The 18,128-nt window shown below is 40.6% G+C and overlaps 1 protein-coding gene across 2 annotated transcripts in view; it reads left to right on the top strand.

Moving 5' to 3' along the window:
- The window catches only part of PCDH15 (protocadherin related 15), an 827,781-nt gene extending 810,165 nt beyond the window's left edge, over window positions 1–17,616 (top strand). Inside the window, exons 35-40 of one of the 2 annotated variants that reach the window (XM_075154076.1) lie at window positions 7,522–7,543; window positions 9,087–9,125; window positions 10,376–10,449; window positions 11,299–11,431; window positions 12,212–13,684; window positions 16,752–17,445. In XM_075154076.1, coding sequence (XP_075010177.1) covers window positions 7,522–7,543; window positions 9,087–9,125; window positions 10,376–10,449; window positions 11,299–11,431; window positions 12,212–13,684; window positions 16,752–17,306 — 2,296 coding nt within the window. In that variant the 3' untranslated portion in view covers window positions 17,307–17,445. Of the gene's footprint in view, window positions 1–7,521; window positions 7,544–9,086; window positions 9,126–10,375; window positions 10,450–11,298; window positions 11,432–12,211; window positions 13,685–16,751 lie in introns of both variants that reach the window. The other variant, XM_075154074.1, reaches the window with a different exon arrangement.
- Window positions 17,617–18,128: the final 512 nt, after the last annotated feature.

Genomic DNA, 18,128 nt, shown 5'->3' with positions numbered 1-18,128 from the left:
GGTAGTGAAGCTGTAAGTGAATTGTACAGAAGTGGAATGCCATCTTCATACCCCGTTTCTACCATAATGTCCCCTTATGCCATCATATTCTCACCATGGCCTGTCTTACAGATAAATTTAGTATCTCAGAGAGCTTTTTAGAGTAGGTGTCCTTTTAAAGACTGGTTTTTGGTGGGGTTTGGGTTTTTTTTTTGCATCCCCATGCTAGGCGGCACATCTGTTTAGTTACAATAAATTTGTATATGGCGATGGAAATGCATTTTGATTCGGTCTTATTGCTGACGAGGGTAACCTTCTCTTTGAAAGGATAAGGGCTTTGGTTTTAACTCTATCTGATGTTGGCCAATATCTTAAATTTGTCACAGTTTGCGGGGAAATAAGTTTATTTTCAGCCTTAGGTAAGCATTATTTAAAATAGGGCGCTAAGGGCACGCTTTTCTAGCTGGCAGTTTGGACATATTGATTTTAAAATACTGCTTATCTTAAAATCTGCTCAGAAGTTTGTGGTATTAAAAATATTTGAGGAAGGTAGGTTAACGAGGCATTCAGAGGTGCTAGATGACTTCCAGAAAATGGTGAGACTTTTGGAGGTAGAAATCCAATGTAATGCAACTGCAGGGGTTTTTCACTTGGGTTAACGTGGTGCAGAGATGAAATTCATACACGTATTTCTGCATCGATATGTGTATCGTAAATGCAAGAGACAATGCCCAGCTTGGTAATTCTTTAAGAATCGGTGTCGGGAGAACGGTCTGAGTACAACACGCCTCTCGGCTGACTGGCTTCAGCTCCCGCTGCCTGCCTCGCAGAGACCCTCCAGGTCTACGCTTCAGGTGTGCGCGGTGCACCTCTGACTCCTCCCGGGGCCACGGTTTCAGGCTCACCGTCGGCTCGAACCACAGTTCTAATTTTGTGTGTGACCTATGGCCAGTCCCTAAAAAGCAATGCAGGCACACTTAAACACTGCCTGATAGTACATGTGTTTTATAGAATAGCAGAGTTTTGATGCACAATTATTGTAGAATAGGTTTAACGTAAAATCCCTGTGAATATTCTGTGTTGGCTGTGTGCAGTATGGCACAGTGCCACTGCCATTTGAACGATGGAGACACAATTATACATACATACAGTATACATATCATGATTCCATATTATCTCATAGAGAAACTGTATCGCACAACTATGTAGCATTGATGTTTTGTGTCACTGGGGAGATACTGTGCAGTATTGACCGATACTTTTGAAATCTAAGTGGTTTTTTTTAAGAGGTTAACTTATTTTTGAACTTGCTGAGTAGCTGAAAATTTGTTTTGATTTTTCTTCCTCCTCAAGTCCTTTTCCCCTAAAGAAGATGTAAAAGTAAATGTCTTGCCCAGTAGTCTAGTAAATGTGATCTTTCTGTTGGATGGTAGTAGTTTGCTAGAAGTAATTTAATGGCTCTGATTCATATCATAAGTTCTTTTTTTCTCTCTCATAAGTATCTATGTCCATGCATGTTTCCTCACATGTGATTATCTTCTTTTCTTTCAAGTCTTTTTCTTCTCTACCATTTCCAACAAAGCAGGGGAAAAAAGTCAGTCTTAGAAGAAGGAGACCGTCAGAGAGTTATAAGCAGCTTTGCTTCCCGTGCTATTGAGGCTCACAAGCAATCTAATATCAATGGATCACTGAACAATAATCTCCCCAAATCTTCAAGTAACATTACTTTTTTATCTGATGAGAACCCACTAACTACTCAAAACCCCTTATACGTGGAAGGTGTCACTCAAAGTCCCGCTGCTGCTGGGTTTCTACGGAAAAGAAACGATATTCTCGATACTCTTTCTCCTTCAAGACTAGTCTTGAGAGACGCCTCTTTGGGAGGCAGTCACCGTGCGTGGACGGTACCAACTCACGTTACTAAGAGACACGCGCCTGGTTCTCTGAGTAGGCCAATTATCATGGACCCCGTTCAGTGGCAACAGGAGAGACTCAAAGCAGAGAATGAAGGAACTGAAAATCAACAAAGCAGTGTTGATATTAGCAGTCCACTATTTCAAAAAATAAGTGGCCCCAAGTTAACTGTAAAAGAGAAGGCAAGACAGTTTGAGCAGCAGGCTTTGCAGGAAACAAAGCAAGTGAAATCTCCTGATGTGAAATCTATCCGATCACCAACACTCAGCATCTGTTTCCAAGAAGGAGAGAACATGCTAGAGCAGTCTTCCAAAAGCGTGGTTCCTTCTCCTTGCCTTCGCTCTTCTCCTCTGTCCTCTCCAACACCTTGTGCTGAAGTAGCTGCACCGGAGGCCTCCGCAGTCCCCTCTGTAATCATCACTCACCACGACTATCCTGAAGAACTTTCTCCTCCACCAACTCGCAAACCAACTCCTCCGTCTTTTAGGATAAAGAAATCAGTTTGCCAAAGTCTTCTAGCTCCTCAGACCAAAGAAGTTACAGAAAGCATTCCAGATCCGCCTAAAATTCCCCCACCCCCACCCCCACCTCCACTGCTGCCACCTCCACCACCACCTCCATCCCCTCCTCTGTTGCCACCACATCCTCCACCTCTGCCCCCAGTTTCTCTTTCTTCTTCTTCATCTCCTCTTAGCACCCAGCACCTCTCCCCTGCCAAGCATTCAAAATCCCCTGCCAAACAGCCAGCTGTACCACCACCGGCCACAGTGCCGGAGCCTCCTCCCCGCAGGGAGCTGAAAGGGATTCTTAAAAACATTCAGAATTTAGCGGCGATCGAGAAGTCTGTGGCCAACATGTACAGCCAAATAGACAAAAACCACGTTCTGCCCAAGCACGTTTCTAAGCAAAAACCGGTTGCGACACCAGAGCTGCCAACTCCAGAAGCTGTGGCTGAGCACAACCAGCAGAATGGCAACTTGAGCTGTGTTGTGGAGGAGCTTGAGAAACGCTTTCCCTCTCAGTCGACAGCACTGTAATATTTACGGTTGGATGTTTTCTGCATGTAACATTTTGAGCGAGATGACTCTAATGCAGCACATGGTATCTGCCTCGGACTCTTTAGAAATCCAGACTTTCTCCCTTTCTCTGCTCATTCAGTCCTAATCTCAAAATTGAGAGACATTGTCTTTCCTGTTCACTCGGAAATTTGTAATGTATAATAATTCTACGAGTTGTTTTCTCAGAGCTACATCTTACTGTTCTATGATGCTGGTTCTTAGTCTGTTTACCAAAAATTCTTGGGGAAAACTGTCCATTTTTACCCAAAGATCGGTCATAGACGGCAGAGGGCTTGATACTGCTTTACGTTAAGCAGCCTTCACTGTAGGTAGTATCAGTAAGCAGAGTGATTTTTCTGCAGCTGTAATTGGAATCTCTTGCTTTGCCCATAAAATATACCACCTGGGAGGAATCTTACTGTCAAATATTGGACGTCAAAGAAAGCAAGTACCGGTAGTAAGCAGGCTCAGCAATAGTGAGCCGGCGTTATTGCAGCAATGCATCATCTTATTCCGTGGGAGATGACGCAGCGCTCTGCTACGCTGGCATGCTTTCCTTCAGCTCACGTTTGCATCTCAAGTCAGAAGAAGGGTTTTGTCTTGATTTGTCAGTGAACCTGGCTGTCTTCCCTCCCGTTACCTATGTTCTGCCTTCCGTTGCATTTTTTATATTGTAACTGCATGTTAAAAGTTTGTATTTTGTAAATTTCTTTAATGTACAAAGCATTTGTTTGTTTTTTATTTTGCATCTGCATGTTGTTGGCGTCTCTCTTCAACTTTCATGCTAGTTTGTCATGAGCTTTACAGCTGAAATATCTCGCTTATCTTAAATGGTAATAAAGTCACTCTGGTTAGTGTCACGAAGTGCAGATTTTTCAAGTACTTGTAAAAAATCCGTGTAATATGGATTATTTACTAGCTTTTTTGCTCAGAGTCATCTAAATTAGACCTTTACATTAAGTATGTCAATTATAGTAAATTAGCTTGTCCTTTGAAAAAATATGGTAAGTAAAAGCAGTTTTGGCATTTAAATGAATGTTAGTTTGGTTCAACTTGCAAGTTGCCTTTTAGTCTTTTGCCAAAATTAAAAATATTTGTGTTTAAAGTGACTTTTAAAAACATATTGGGAAAGGCAAATATTACATAATGAAGAAAAACTAAAAACCCAGTTCAGTATCAAATGTTGTAATTCTGAGCAAAAAGGTAATTAATTATTTATCAGACTGTCTGGAGGTACTCAGCATTTCCATGGTGCTTGGCTTTTTCTCTTTTCTCTTTTTTTTTAAATCTGCAGTTAGGACATGTATGGATGCTTCGGTCGGAAACTGCTGAAGGTAGTTTCTCTTTCTTTGTCCCAGAGCCAAACTCCGTGAACTCCATCACACAAGTTTCGCTGACACATTAGAATTTTTCTTTGCTTAAAACTCTTGCTGGGCTAGACTGTAGTTCAAGACACGTATAGTAGCTAAATGTGTGAGGGGAACGATTATCAATCATAGCATTTTTGCTGTAACAGAGTCTGTATAATTTACGAGCTGCACGCACGTACGATACCTGCCGATGATGCTGAATTCTCCAAGAGTGGCACTGCTGCAGCACCAGCAGCAAATTGTCAAAGTTCAGCAGCTATGAGGTGGAGAAACTTGTTAAGAGCCAGAATTGGAAGATGACTTACATGTGTACTTGCTTCTGTGCGTCTGCCACAGTCCAGGCGTGGAGACAGTGGGATAGTGGAAAGTGTGCAGAGATGAGCATGAGAAATTAGTGTGTTAAGCATGTTCAGAGTGGGTCAACCCTTGAGACCAAGATTTGAATTTAAGTACCCAAACCCCGCTTTAGAGCTCGTAGACCCATAACAGATGCTTTTGCGAAGTTCATTACATCACTAGTGAAATACTAGCCAAATATGACCTAATTTTGCAGTATGTAGTGTCACGCAGCAGAGCTGCAGGTCATCAGTAATTCACAGCATAAACTCCTAAGGTTTTATTTGGCTACAATTATTTGTGGCATTCCTTAAGCAGAAAGAATGGACATCACACCAGAGCTCCTTTTTAAATATTTAGTTTCATCAGTCTCAGAAGAGTCTGTGGGGGTCGTGGTAATCAGCTCTTCGCTAATGAGGAACACCTACTTTCTCATTCTGGAAACCTTTATTAAGCTGTAAAGTTTACAAAACCTAGCTTCATTTTGTCTGGAATTAACGCAACCTTTGTTCTCCTGCTGGTTTTTTGAATAGCCTTTGTTAAAAAAATCATCCTATTAGTCCGGGAAAGGAACTGTACCAGTAGCGTGTATTTTTAACCTGACCCAGGGAGGCTCTGTCCCCTTGAGATCTCTGGATGCTACTGCAGTTCTGCAGCACTACACCGTATTACAACCAATAGAAGTTGAGCATATATAAGCTTATTGACCCCTCTTCAGGTTGTCTGATTTGGTTAGTTAGGGTCAGATGTGACCCTGGATGTATCTCTCATCCTTTCGTCATCAGCTTGATTGGGTTGAGTTCTGAGCAGGAGCAGAGATGGCATCAGTGGAGAGCGCTTCTTTGCAAACCCGTTTGCAAAGCTGAAATTGAGCAGTAGCGTATCATCAGTCATCTCCCTTCCAGATTCTATATCTCCTCAGTTCCAGCTATGAACTGCGGGAAACCTCCATTTTAAGAGTCAGGGCAAACTGATAAGCAGTTGCCTCCGCTGAGTAGTATCTGTAGTATTTGAGGTTGGTGATGCTTGTGTAGTTAATATGAAAACAGATACAAAGTATGAAATAGCAAATGCCTGCTGGGATGCCAGTAATTGGGAAAATTGTTGCTTTAGGCAAATCACAGTTCCTTTAACATATGTTAGCAATACAGACCTGTGAAAGGACGGCACATTTTGTACATGTAAATTCATTCTTGTTTCATCTTTCACGTTACATACCAGCAGTGCATACTAGCTGTCATATTATCCTACATCATCATAGGCACTATGGCCTTGCTTCCCATTTTGCGTTGAAGATTTCTCTCTGACTGACTGCAGTGAAGTCTGGCTGATAATGTTTATCCAGAAGCAGTTCCTCCCTCGGTGGAGAGCTTTAATTCCTTCCTGGAAACAAATGATGTTGTTTTGCCCTTTGCCTTTTTGTCAGAATAGATCCTTGTGCTGTATTGAGTGAATGGGTATTTTTCTGTCTTTTGGGGGCTTTTTTTCCTTCTAATCGTGGCCACACAAAACTATCAGAGAAGTATAAGCATCTCTCAAAACACAGCGTGGTGCTATTTTTAAGAAAGTTGAATTCCAAATTGAATGGGAATTACTTATATTACGCTTTTAATCTACAATATAGTGACTACTCGGGAGCAACTAAGAGTAATAGGCTTACTTATCCTCAGTGCAACACAAGACCTTCTTTATCTGAAGATTGTTGTAGGCGATACGGAAACGAAATACAGTGTTCCTCAAGTGGGCTTTGAAAAGTCACAGATCGTCTTTTGATGATAAATCTTCATTTCAGTTGTTCATTAGTTTTATATTATATGGGCAACAGCATTAATTTAATGCTGATAATCAATTCCATGTGCTGAATATTAATAGAAAACTTTATAGATGGTGATATTAAAGAATTAAAAGGACTTCTACTCTGTTCTTTGTTATTTACTCAAGCGTAATTAAAGAATTTCCGTAGACTGCTGTCTGTGTACTAGGTTAAGCTCAACATAATTTTGAGCATTTACCCTTTCCTTCTTAAAAAAAAAAATTAAAAATCCAGGCTTATCCTTAATAATAATGCTAAGACCTAAATTGCTGTTCCCTAGTTTTGTCTAAACCATTTAAATTTTCTGGCACAAAATGTGAAAATAGAGAACTTGATAGACATAAGTGCATTTGTCATGCATATGAATGGCTCCAAGAAAATGAATTAGAACAACAACAAAAGATTTCCAGTAAGATCAAAAGCACAAAGCCTGTGGCAAAATAATCAAAGATAGCAAAAATAATTTAACTCCCCTATGCAGAGGAAATGTTAGGAAATGTGTCATTTTAATAATAATGTTGTTACAAGAAATTAGTAATAGAAGCTCCAGGCCAATTTCTAGCAAGTCCCGAGTGGATACAGGAAGTCCAGAAGTAGAAGAGAAACTGTTTCACTGCTTAAGCAGATGTGTGAAATAAGAGTCTCTTTGTAGAAGGTCTCTGAGACAACAGAGAAGGTGACTGGGCCAGACCTCTCTTACGGGAACGCAAGGAGAACCAAACACAGCACTCATCCCCTTTCCCTCTGCTGTGTTCCACTGGGTGCACTGGCTCGCTGGCTTTTGGGGATTGGGGATTTCTTCTCATTCATTTGCAATCTAAAGCAAGAAAAGATCCCAAAGATCCACTAGCCTTTCTCATGCAATAATTCGTATGTCCAGAGCAAATCTAAAGAAAAACATATTTTGTATTGTAGATATGTATTTCTTTTCTTGCTAGTAGTATTTCTAATTACATTATCTTTTCACCTCTCTCCAGAAAGAATGGCTATATGCATCTTTATATAGTCTCACAGAAGTATACTAATGTTGTTTTTTTTTCCTGACTTCTAGGCGAGGATATGCACAGCAAGAGGTAAGGCTGTTCCCCAGTTACATTTAAAATACTAATCGCATTAACATACTTTCCCATACAGCCTATGTTGTGAAACTCATTGCTACTGGGTGTTTTAGAGGCCAGAAGTAGAAGTGGTTCAAAAAGTTCACGAGGCATAGATTCACTGGGGTGGCACGAACATAACCTCCACGCTAGGAGGTTGCTGCTCGACTACCTGCCAAAAACGTTTTCTCAGGGAATTCCCTCCAGGCGTGCAGTGTTTTCTTACGGCACGTCTAATCATCTGCCGCTGCCCACTGTCTTGGGCCTGGTACCGGACTACACAGACCTTCTCTGCAACTCAGTGTAGTCTGTCGTTCTTGCAGCATCTTTTTCTCCAGTGATGAGTAACATGGAGAGTTGAACTCATTTAATAATTGGAAAGGTCTCTAAAAGACAATTCTATCGTAAAGGCTGATATTTACTGCTGAGGGCTGGCTCACTTTTACTAATCTCAAGGTGTGCGTCTGGAGCCTACTGTTCCTTATTCAATAGTGTTTTACAAATTGCAAGCTTTCTGTTGTTCTGTGATTTTTCCTCCCTTTGCAGAGCTGATTTGTGTCTCTTAATTCAGATATAGAACTTCTCCGTCTCTCAGGGTTTGGTTTTGGCCAAGAAACTTGGCTGAAATAGTGCCACCAACTTTTGGGAGGAGTGTGGGGACAATGGTACTGATTTTCCTGAGTAAATCTGATCCTAATCTACAAAGCAGCAAGTGATGTGCATCGGTCTGTCATTTGCAGAAAACCGGAGCTGCAGAGTAATTAACAGCATGACTACCAAACATGACCCATGTTTAACTGCAGCACACCTGAGAGGAGCCGTGTTGTCCTGTCGGTCCTCTCTGTGCAGCCTCCCGGGGTCTCTTCCCTCACGTCAGCATGCTTTTCTCACTGCGTGCCGCATACAGAAAGAAATCACACATAACCTGTAGAGAAAACAAGTGAGAGAATCCTTCACTGTCTTATTGGTATTGCGAATTAAAGTATATTTGTGGTTGCGAGGTACTCAGTTAAAAGCCAGAGAAGTATATAAATATAGATAGAGAATTAAAGCAATGGTATTGCAGTAGAAGCTGGGGTAAGAAATCAAATCACCTCAGGTTTTAAATAGCTGAATCACAGACTTTACTGTCGATCCCCATAGATTTGCTTTCTGCCTGTTCTGGATAATTTTTTGTCTGCCATTGTCTCCTTGCTGTCTCCAACATACATGACACAATAGTTCTCTTGGGCTCTGACAAAAGTTCTCGAGTTAAATAACTTTCAGAATCACCACATAAACTGGGAATTTGATTTATATTAGGCAAAAGAAATACTGGACTGTAGAGAGATTTTACTACATTAGGTGCTTAGCGGTGTTCTGCTTCTCACCGAGTCTGGAAGTATCCAGGTGACTGCCATACAAAAGGCTCTGAAGGACCTGTGGTTTTAGGATTTCTTTCCTATCTTAACTCAAACACAAATGACCTGCACTTCAATTGTTGCTGCCTAATTAACCCCTTTCTAATTTTCTTTTGTAGCAACAGCAGTTGCTGAGACCTTCTCTTCTCAGACCAGAGGTACCACTATTTTTCATTTCTTAATTATTCTATAACTTTTTTAATGGCTTTATATAATTTCCTAATAAAAAATTGTCTGTCCTAGGTAATATTTTTCCTCCTGACTCTTTTAGATGAAAAGGAAAGTCCTGACATTGTTACCCCATTTATGTTGTTTTAATTAAATACCTTAAATTTACCGCATCATGGTGTTTTCCCCTTAAGCATCTTTTAGTTGCTCCCATGGACTTCATCACACAGACTGAAAGCTTTCCTAGCTTCGCATCCAGATTCACAGACAGAATAATTTCCTCGCTGTCCAACCACAATCTATTTTTTCAGATGTCACTCAACTGATAATTGATTATTGTACCTAGAGATGAACTAAGCAGTTGGCCTGCCAAGGTAACGAAAGCATCAGCACGCTGCTGTGAAGTGCAAAGGCCTGGATTATAAACCCAATACTTCCTATTTCAAATCTTTTAAACCCAGTATTGTTTCCAGAATAAGCAATAGAGCAAATGTAGCTTTTGCGAGACGTTGCTATCAATGGCATTTTTGTGGTACGGAATGGTGACCGTTTCTGCAGTCATCATAAGGAATTACGAGATGCTCTGACACGACTTGACATTCATTGGACCTGTAGGAAGCCGTGAGATGGAGACGACATGCAGTCCCGTGCCAAAACCCAAGCCCAGGGGTCTGTGTCGATACTGCAGCTCAGAGGTATTCCGCAGAGCAGCCTAATACCGAACAGTGTGTGAAGGGAGCTTAAGGACACACTGGCGCTTTTGTAGGATACAGACAAGTACTTAGCTTAGTCCAGTGCTGCTCCTGATTGTTGATGGTTGAGAAAACATTAAAAAAAGAGACCTGACAAACACTGTAAGTAAAATAGCCCTAATCTTTCAATGCAGCTTTTTCCTTTGAGAGAGGCGCAAGAAGTGACAGCGTATTTGCAGTGAGTCCAGTTTATGGAATGAGGTTTTTGTACAGGGTAAGTGAGACAGGGTCCCACACTAGAACAGCGCCTGCATTTAGCTGACTTAGAACAGTCACTCCCAAGGAATACACCAGGGAAGGGCTCATTTAAAGCTGCCGTTGGCATCTCTTTATGGCTCTTGACAGTTGTCAATGTTCCTCAGATTACTATCATTTTTAATTTTGCTTGTTTGCCCTTTAAGGTACTCCTCTTTGCGCCTTTTTCGTCTTTTCATCAGTCATTACTGTGTATAACTGTTTGCATTCAATCAGTGTTTCTCTTTCGACAGGAGTTAAGTATGGAGTCTGGAATTGATCCAGGGCAGGAATACTATGGGCAAGATTACTACAGTTATGAGCATGGGTATATTTTCATTTTTCATACATATTTCTGAAAACACTGCTTTTCCAGGTTGGTGATGTTTATTATTACAGCACCTAATCTGGAGACTTCCCTTCACCTCAGGATTACTTTAATCTTTGTGTCCGCGAAGGTGTGCGCTGACAACAAAACTCTTTTTGGAAGTTAAGGGGATGTTGTATAACTCCCTGCTTCATAAGGAATCTAATTATTATGCTTGCAGAGTGTATACCCCATCTATCATGCCGTTTTTATATTTACTTTTTTATTTGCATATTTCTGCTGTCTTGGAAATTAATTTCCATCATCTCCTCCCCTTTTGTGGCTCACCAGCCTGAGTTCAGTGACCGATACTTTCTGCTCACAGTTCCCAGCCAGTGTCTGGCCTTTTGCACTTACCTAGAAAACATCCTCCTGCCTTGTTCTGATAATGCCTATCTGACTGCAAGCACTTCAGGGATTATTGCTGTTCTTTACAAGCTTGCAGGGATTTTGCAGAACTGATCCCAGGGAACTTGCTCCTGCATCCCCCAATTTAAAAAAAGATCCCCAAAAAAATTAGGTACCTGGAAAGAAGGTTATTGCACTTGGGGGATTCTTGACTGATCCCCGAGACCTGGCGATGCGGGTCGCCCTCCAGTTGTAACAGGCTCGGGGCCAATTGCAATAGGAAGAGGTTTTGGATTGTGTTACTGCTAAGGAAAAAAAAATAATAATCTTCTCAAAGGTAGAGAGAAAAGAGAGCAAAGAAATTCTTGTCCTTGCGGGATATGTGTGCATTTGTTGCTGTGTGTGCAGACACACGTGCACGCATCGGTGCATGTTATGAAGAAACGACGGTGTTTTTACCAGGTACGAATTGCCTCAGTATGGGAGCCGCCGCCGATTGCTGTCTCCTTCAGGGATGTACGATGAGTACGGGGAAGTCGTGGTGGAGAACGACGGTGGCTACTACTATAGCCCGCATGGATCGACAGCAGAAGAGGTAAGCGTCTCTGGTGTGATTCTGTCTCTGCAACAAGGTGAAGGACCATTAAACATTGTGAAATGTATTTTGTAATTGATTAGAATACTGTGTCCTGTATAGACCAAAGAAGCAGCTCTTCCAGTGCTAATCATTGTTTGCCCTTCTGATGACCGGTAAAGTTTTGTGTCAGCACCTCTTTCCTTTTTCTAGAAATAAAAATGAATTGCAGAGTTTCTTTTAATATCCACATCTATTTTTCCCTCAATGTAGATTTCTTGTTCAATGAAAAATCCACATAGCCTTAGGTAATTCCATTTTATATTGTTAACCAAATGGGGTATTACTAATATTCAGCCTATAACTGGTGATTTTCCACTGAGAAAAGCCAATCACCTAAGCTAATTTGTCATAAAGTTCACAACTGAATGTAAAGAAATTTTAAAATGTCAGTGGCAGCCAGAAGAAAGTTGATGTAAATGTTCCTTTTTTTTTTTTCAATCTAATTTTCAGAAATACTAGACTCTTAATCCATCACATGGGTTTTAGTTAAATGAGAAGAGACCATTTCTGAGCCGGTATTTATCCCTGTTGCAGAGTAAGGTAGTTGTGCACTTGCAGCCTATTTTAGAAGTAAAACTTTCCGCATAACTTTGGTAAAAAGCTATTCTAAAACAGGTAAGTTAGTTTTGATGCTGGGAAAAAATGTTGCATTTGTTCCTACTGACTTATTTTAGGGTACGAGTTTTCACAATAACTATCTTTAAAGTTGTAATCACGTTCCATTTTCATAATTTGCAGGGGATGAGTCAAGGCAGAGGTCCTTCAAGCAGAGGTATAAGCCAGAGAGCAGGGGCTCAAATAGAAGGTAGACCTTTAGGTGGTGGGATGGATCTAAGACATGGTTCTGGAAGAGCATATAGGACCAGCCAGGGAAAAAGGAAGCTAAAAGCCGTGATGCATTTAAGTCGCGTAGCAGTCAGTGCTCACAAACCGGTAGGAAGAACTGAGTCTGCTCGTTCTCCGTGGAAGAAAGCAAAGATATTCCCGATGATTCTGCAGAAAGTGAAAGGCGGTAGAAAGGATTCTAGTTATGCCAAGTTGATGTCAGCTCGCCAAGTGGACGGTGAGAAAAGCATGATTATTGGGGGAAGTTACTTCCAGAAATCGACAGATGACAGACCTTCGATGAGAAAACTAAATCATGTGTTAAAACGCATTAGTGTCTCCAGAAAATTTCAAGAGCCTATTGGCAAAGATTCAGTGCATGCAAGAGGAAAAGGAGAGGAAGAATATGAGAGAGATGAAGCAAAGTCAGGAGTTTCCATAAATATCACAGCAGAGAGTGAACACGAGGATAGTGATTATGAGAAGAAAAAGAAGAGAAGAAAATACACCGCAGATGAGTCGTCCGCGAGGAGTAGTAGCTCTGGTTCAGAGTCAGAAGATAAAGACTACTTGAAAGTAACTCTGGACCAAGATGAAGCCACTGAAAGTACTGTGGACTCGGAAGAAGAAACCGGGCACGATTTTGGGGATTCTGATTCTGAGGACGACTCTGGATCCAGTTCTAGCAGTGAATCAGAGGAGAGCTCGTCTGAAGAGGACGATGATGAAGAAGACTCTGACAGCGATGAAGATGGTAGCCTGTCAAAGAGCTCATCTACGCGAAGTTCATACAGCAAATCAGGGACTAGTGAGTCCAGCAGTAGAAGAAGCACTGAAAGGTCCAGTATAAAAAGTAGGGGAGGTAGCTCTCGTGGCAGAGCAAGGCGATCCAGCCAGAAATCAAATATTAGCTCCAATGCATCAGGTAGTGACAGGGACACGAGCTACAGGAAGACTTCAGGATCCAGCTATAAGAGCAAAACCTCCTCCGCCAGCCTTGAAATAGAAGACACGATAGAAGAAGTGTCAGAAGAAGATGAACAAGCGGATGTGGAGCAAGTCAGCGCAAGCCCCCGTGAGACAGCAGATAACACAAATAAGGCAGTTTCTGAAACATCTGCCAATGCAAAACCTGCTGCTACTGAGGAAGACAAGAGAGGAAAATCAGCTATTAATGGTGAGGATAGCGTGGATGAAAGCACAGAAGAGGTTGATACAGATGCTAGTGACAGGGAGGAAACTATCAGTAAGAATGAATCTTCTTGCTTAGGAAGTGAAATCAGTGTCACTTCCAAAGGTACTGAAGGGACAAAAAGCACAACTAGTGCCACTTCTGGTAAAACTGCTACTTCCCTTGATACTGAGAATCAAAGTTCAGACACCAACATGAAAAGAAAGAAAATAAGAAAAAAGATGTCCCAGGAAAACAGTCAGTCTCCGTCAGATGAGACCCTGGATACTGCCGTTACGGAGTCAGAGACTACTGGTGATTCTACCTCCTTTTAAAAAGGAGCGACAGCAGGTGGACAGCAGGTTTTGCAGTAAGGAGTGATCTTGTTTGCTGTGCCTTCTGTGTGGTCTTTCCTAAGCAATACACACTTGACTAGAGACAGCCAAAAAGAAAATGTCAACGCTTCAGCGTTTGAACCCTGTATGCTGTCTTAAGGACAGAACTGTAGAAAACCAAACCAATATAATTCCTCTGAGAGGCTACTCGGGTATATTTAGTGGTGGACATAGAAAGATTAATTTTCATCGAGCAATGGTAGGAAGGAGTACTTCTTTTTCTCTGCTAATTTCAATAATGTAGTTAAAGAGGCATTGTGTTGACTCTTAGATTTAATCCTTTTTGCATTAGGCACATTGTGAAGCAAAGTAACATTGCATTTTGCATTAAGCTGTGATGGATAGCTTGACAAATCTGATGGCACAAACCTATTACGGGCTCTGTGTTTGTGCAGGTTATTCTGTCACAAAATGGAACACTGCGGGAAGGGGCAAAACGTGGAATTCAGTGAAGAACAGGAATTTGTTGATGAGGATGAAAAGACTTACAAGTCATACATGGTTTCACCTTATGTTCCCCTACCATACAGCATTTGCTGATTTTCAAATGAGTTCTCTGCTGTAAACATCAGCCCTATTTGCAGGGAGGACAACTGAAATTGCAGCAAAGCAACACTCCCAAAACTGCAGAGTATTACTAGCAGCGCTGGGATTAGACTGCTTCTGGATCATGGCATTCAGGTTTCAGGTAGCAGTGATGTACAAGACAGCAATGCAGAGGTAGGTGTACCAAGTGAGCTTGGTCAGAAAAGGACATGGATTACATTTTCCAACTTCTGCCCTTCCCACCTAACAGTACAGTGATTTTTTTTTTTTTTTAAACATCTGTTTAAAAGTTGGAGATGTGTAACAGCAAAGTGTTGCTGAAGGTAACTGTCAACTATGTTCTATATTTTGGTATCTGCCTTTTAAAATTCAATAACCTGGAATATCTGATGTCATTCAATAGAGAAATCTTGTAGCACTTTCATTAGCATAGTTCCACTCAGAATGAGCATGATTACATAGGAAGGACTTCTGTTATTGAGAGCGGAAGTCGCCTTTGTGTTTTCATATAAGAAGCAACCTCTGCATGATGTACCTCCTCATGGAGCTCTTATCCATGCTGTCAGCACACGGAGCGCGCAAGCCTTGTATACACACAAGCTATCTGTGCTTTATTTACCTTGTATCAAAAGCCACGGAGTTGCTTCTCAACCAATAGATTTATCCAGATGAGCCATAAGAAGCATAAATAAAATTAAAGCTTTGAGCCAGTATTGGATTAGTCTTGTGAGTGAGTACTTAAAGCTAGTACAAATTCTGGCACGTGCACCGAAGCTCTGCCAGGAAGTCTCTGTTAGACGGCGAGAGAAGAATGTTTGAATTTTTAAGATACTTGAGCCTGCTGTGGAGTTACCCTGGCAGGACAATTAGTGTTGAGCTGCAAAGCGTGATACTAACTTTTCAAGTACTGTCTTTAACTCCAGTTGAAATGTCAACTAGATTTATGATCACTTACCTACATGTTTGTATTCCCGTATAGCACAAAGTTGTAGCTGCACACAGTGTTTTAATGTCAATCCCATGTAAACTAGTCAGTCCTTTCATCCACCTGAATATATCTGTGTGAAGAAAATTGTATGTCTTTACCAGGAATAAAAGAATAGGCCTCTAAGTAATTTGTACAAAGTGTAACTTCTCAAAAGCTTAAGAGTAATCATCACCCGTTTCTACCTTGCATGATTTTCTTTCTCTAAAAACTGGCTTGTCTTGTGTGCATGTCTATGTATTGCAGTGGGAGTTAACTGTGATGGTATCTGCTGCCTCAGTGAAATAATAGTGTTTGCATTATTAATTCAAGAATAATAGTAGCTTGTTTCAGTGTACTGCAAGGAGGCATTTATTTTAAAAAGATCAATTATAAATTAAAATAAGTAATGGGTTTTGTGTAATCGCTATTAGTACAAAGTCACAGCAACATGGAAATTGTTTGCATTAACTCTTTAAAAAAATATATAAATTATATAAAATCTAAAGTCTCATTTCTCCACCATCTTCCGTTTAATAGCAAAGCATCTGCATTGATCCCATTAGCTTGGAACTGGCACAAAGCCTTACATCAAGCTTTTCTTCTTTTAACCTGGCAATTTTCCCAGCGTCATGCCTGAGAATTTCCCTTGTGTAGGTCCCGAGATCTTTCTCTGCTTGATGTGTTGTGCATGTAAAAACAGGCCTGCTCAGTGCCATTTCTGCACTGAATTTACAATGTAGTAATACTCTGGAAGAAAACTTCTAAGGCCTTCCTAGCATTTACCCATTAGTACAGGACTTTCTTAGAAGTATCACTTGCACAATGACTTCATTATCAGTGCCTTCCAGTTTCTGTTAGAAGGGGTTATTAATCTAGTTGTTTTTCATCTCTCTTTGTAAAGACGGACTGAGACATTGCTTTGTCAAAATATGACTGGCTTACCAATGTCGTGATTTACAGAAGTTTTCTTTCAGAAAGTAATGTCTCCATCCTCAGAATTCTCCAAAGAAGGTGCACTTTGACTTAATGGGAGCACAGCTGAATGCATCTTTAGCAGAAAAAAAAACCACCAAACACAAATTTGTCACTGCTTTCCAAACCTGAAGAAAAACATCACAGTTTTTATACACTCTGACTCACATTATGCAGCTCACGAACTAAAATGAGTTTCTTATAACTTTTTAGTACAAAGAATTGTTTGTGTGTTCACACAAACTGGCACACAGTGGTAATCAAAACAATTAAGAAGGAAGGGTACAAAAGACCAAGTTAATAAAAATTCATACGAGTGTCCAGATAACAGATAGAAAAAGGGCAGGAAACTGTAAGAAATAGTGCTGAGATTTAACGACATCTCTATTTATTGTCAAACAGTGGGCCAGAAAGAAAAGGATCAAGTTGATAGTCGACCCAGAGTATGAGACCAGCTCCACCGGAGAAGACAGCGCCCCCGATTCCAGCCAGAGGAATCGTCTTAATAACCCGAATATTCAAAACAACATCAACGGTAACATCTACATTGCACAGAACGGCTCTGTTGTCAGAACCCGTCGCGTTTGCCTTGGTAATAATTTAAAAGTCACATCTCCAGTGAGGCTGGGGAAACAATTCAAGAAACTGGACAAGCTTGCAGTGACACACGAGGAGAACGTCCCACTGAACACATTGTCAAAGGGACACTCTTCTAGTGATAAAATGAACACAAGACCTTGCAGTGTCTCATTTGCTTCCTCTACGATAGGGGCCGAAAATATAGTAACAAAGCCAGGGGGCTCCAAAATGAAAAGCACAGAAGAGCAGGAGTCAGTTGTTGATAATGAGGATGTCAAAGAGCCCTTGGAGTCGCACAGCGAACACACACAGTCAGATGAAGAGGAGCTCTGGATGGGCCCTTGGAACAACCTTCACATACCAATGACAAAACTGTGATTTTATTTTTTTTTATTTTAATTTTTACTTCAGTTTATAATAAACTGCGCTTTTTATTGTCACTGAGGAAAATGTATGAGATTTGTATTGTGCACATATGTTGTATACTACAAACGACACGCTTTAAAGTTTAAAACAAAATTTGCACTCACATTTGTACCAATTAATTGTCCTCCCCAACTATTTTGACAGGCTCCCATTTCACTAAACAATACTTCATTTAAATTAATTAGGTTTTTTGGATCTTGATTTATTGTTTAATAAACAGTAAACTACTAATAAATGCACAGCAACACTTGGTTAACTTTTCAGACAGTTCTATACATGCCTAGCTTGTTTTTCTGTATGGTACTTGTAGCTATACTGTTTAGATTTGGAAATTGTCTATTTATGTTCAAGATTTATATCCAGAGCTCTTGATTCTGAACTCAGAGTAATAAATTAAAAATAAATCCATGAAAGTCAATGGAGCAAATCCTCGGCTGGCTTAAATTTGAGTAACGATACCAAAGTCGATAGTGATATACCAGTTTATGCAAACAGCTAGCAAACTTAACTAAGAGTGGAATCAGAGTTTATAAGAGAATAGCACCGTTACATAGAAAAGTGGAATAGAAGATTAAATAAGATAAAAATTGCAAAGAGGAAGGAAATGTGTAGCAATTAATCTTATTCAGAGTTACCTGGCCGTGGTTTGTTCATTTTCTTTTGTAAATTAGCTCATTCCAATTTTCTTCTCTAGTCAATCTTTCATCTTTTCATCTCTTCCCACATGAGTTCTGTTTTCTTCTTTATACGGTCTTTAGCTCCAGTTTTTATGCT

This window comes from Calonectris borealis, chromosome 7, assembly GCF_964195595.1.
Source record: "Calonectris borealis chromosome 7, bCalBor7.hap1.2, whole genome shotgun sequence".
Taxonomy (NCBI): Eukaryota; Metazoa; Chordata; class Aves; order Procellariiformes; family Procellariidae; genus Calonectris; species Calonectris borealis.
The sequence above is the reverse complement of the archived record's forward strand: the minus strand, read 5'-3'. Positions and strand labels throughout refer to the sequence as shown.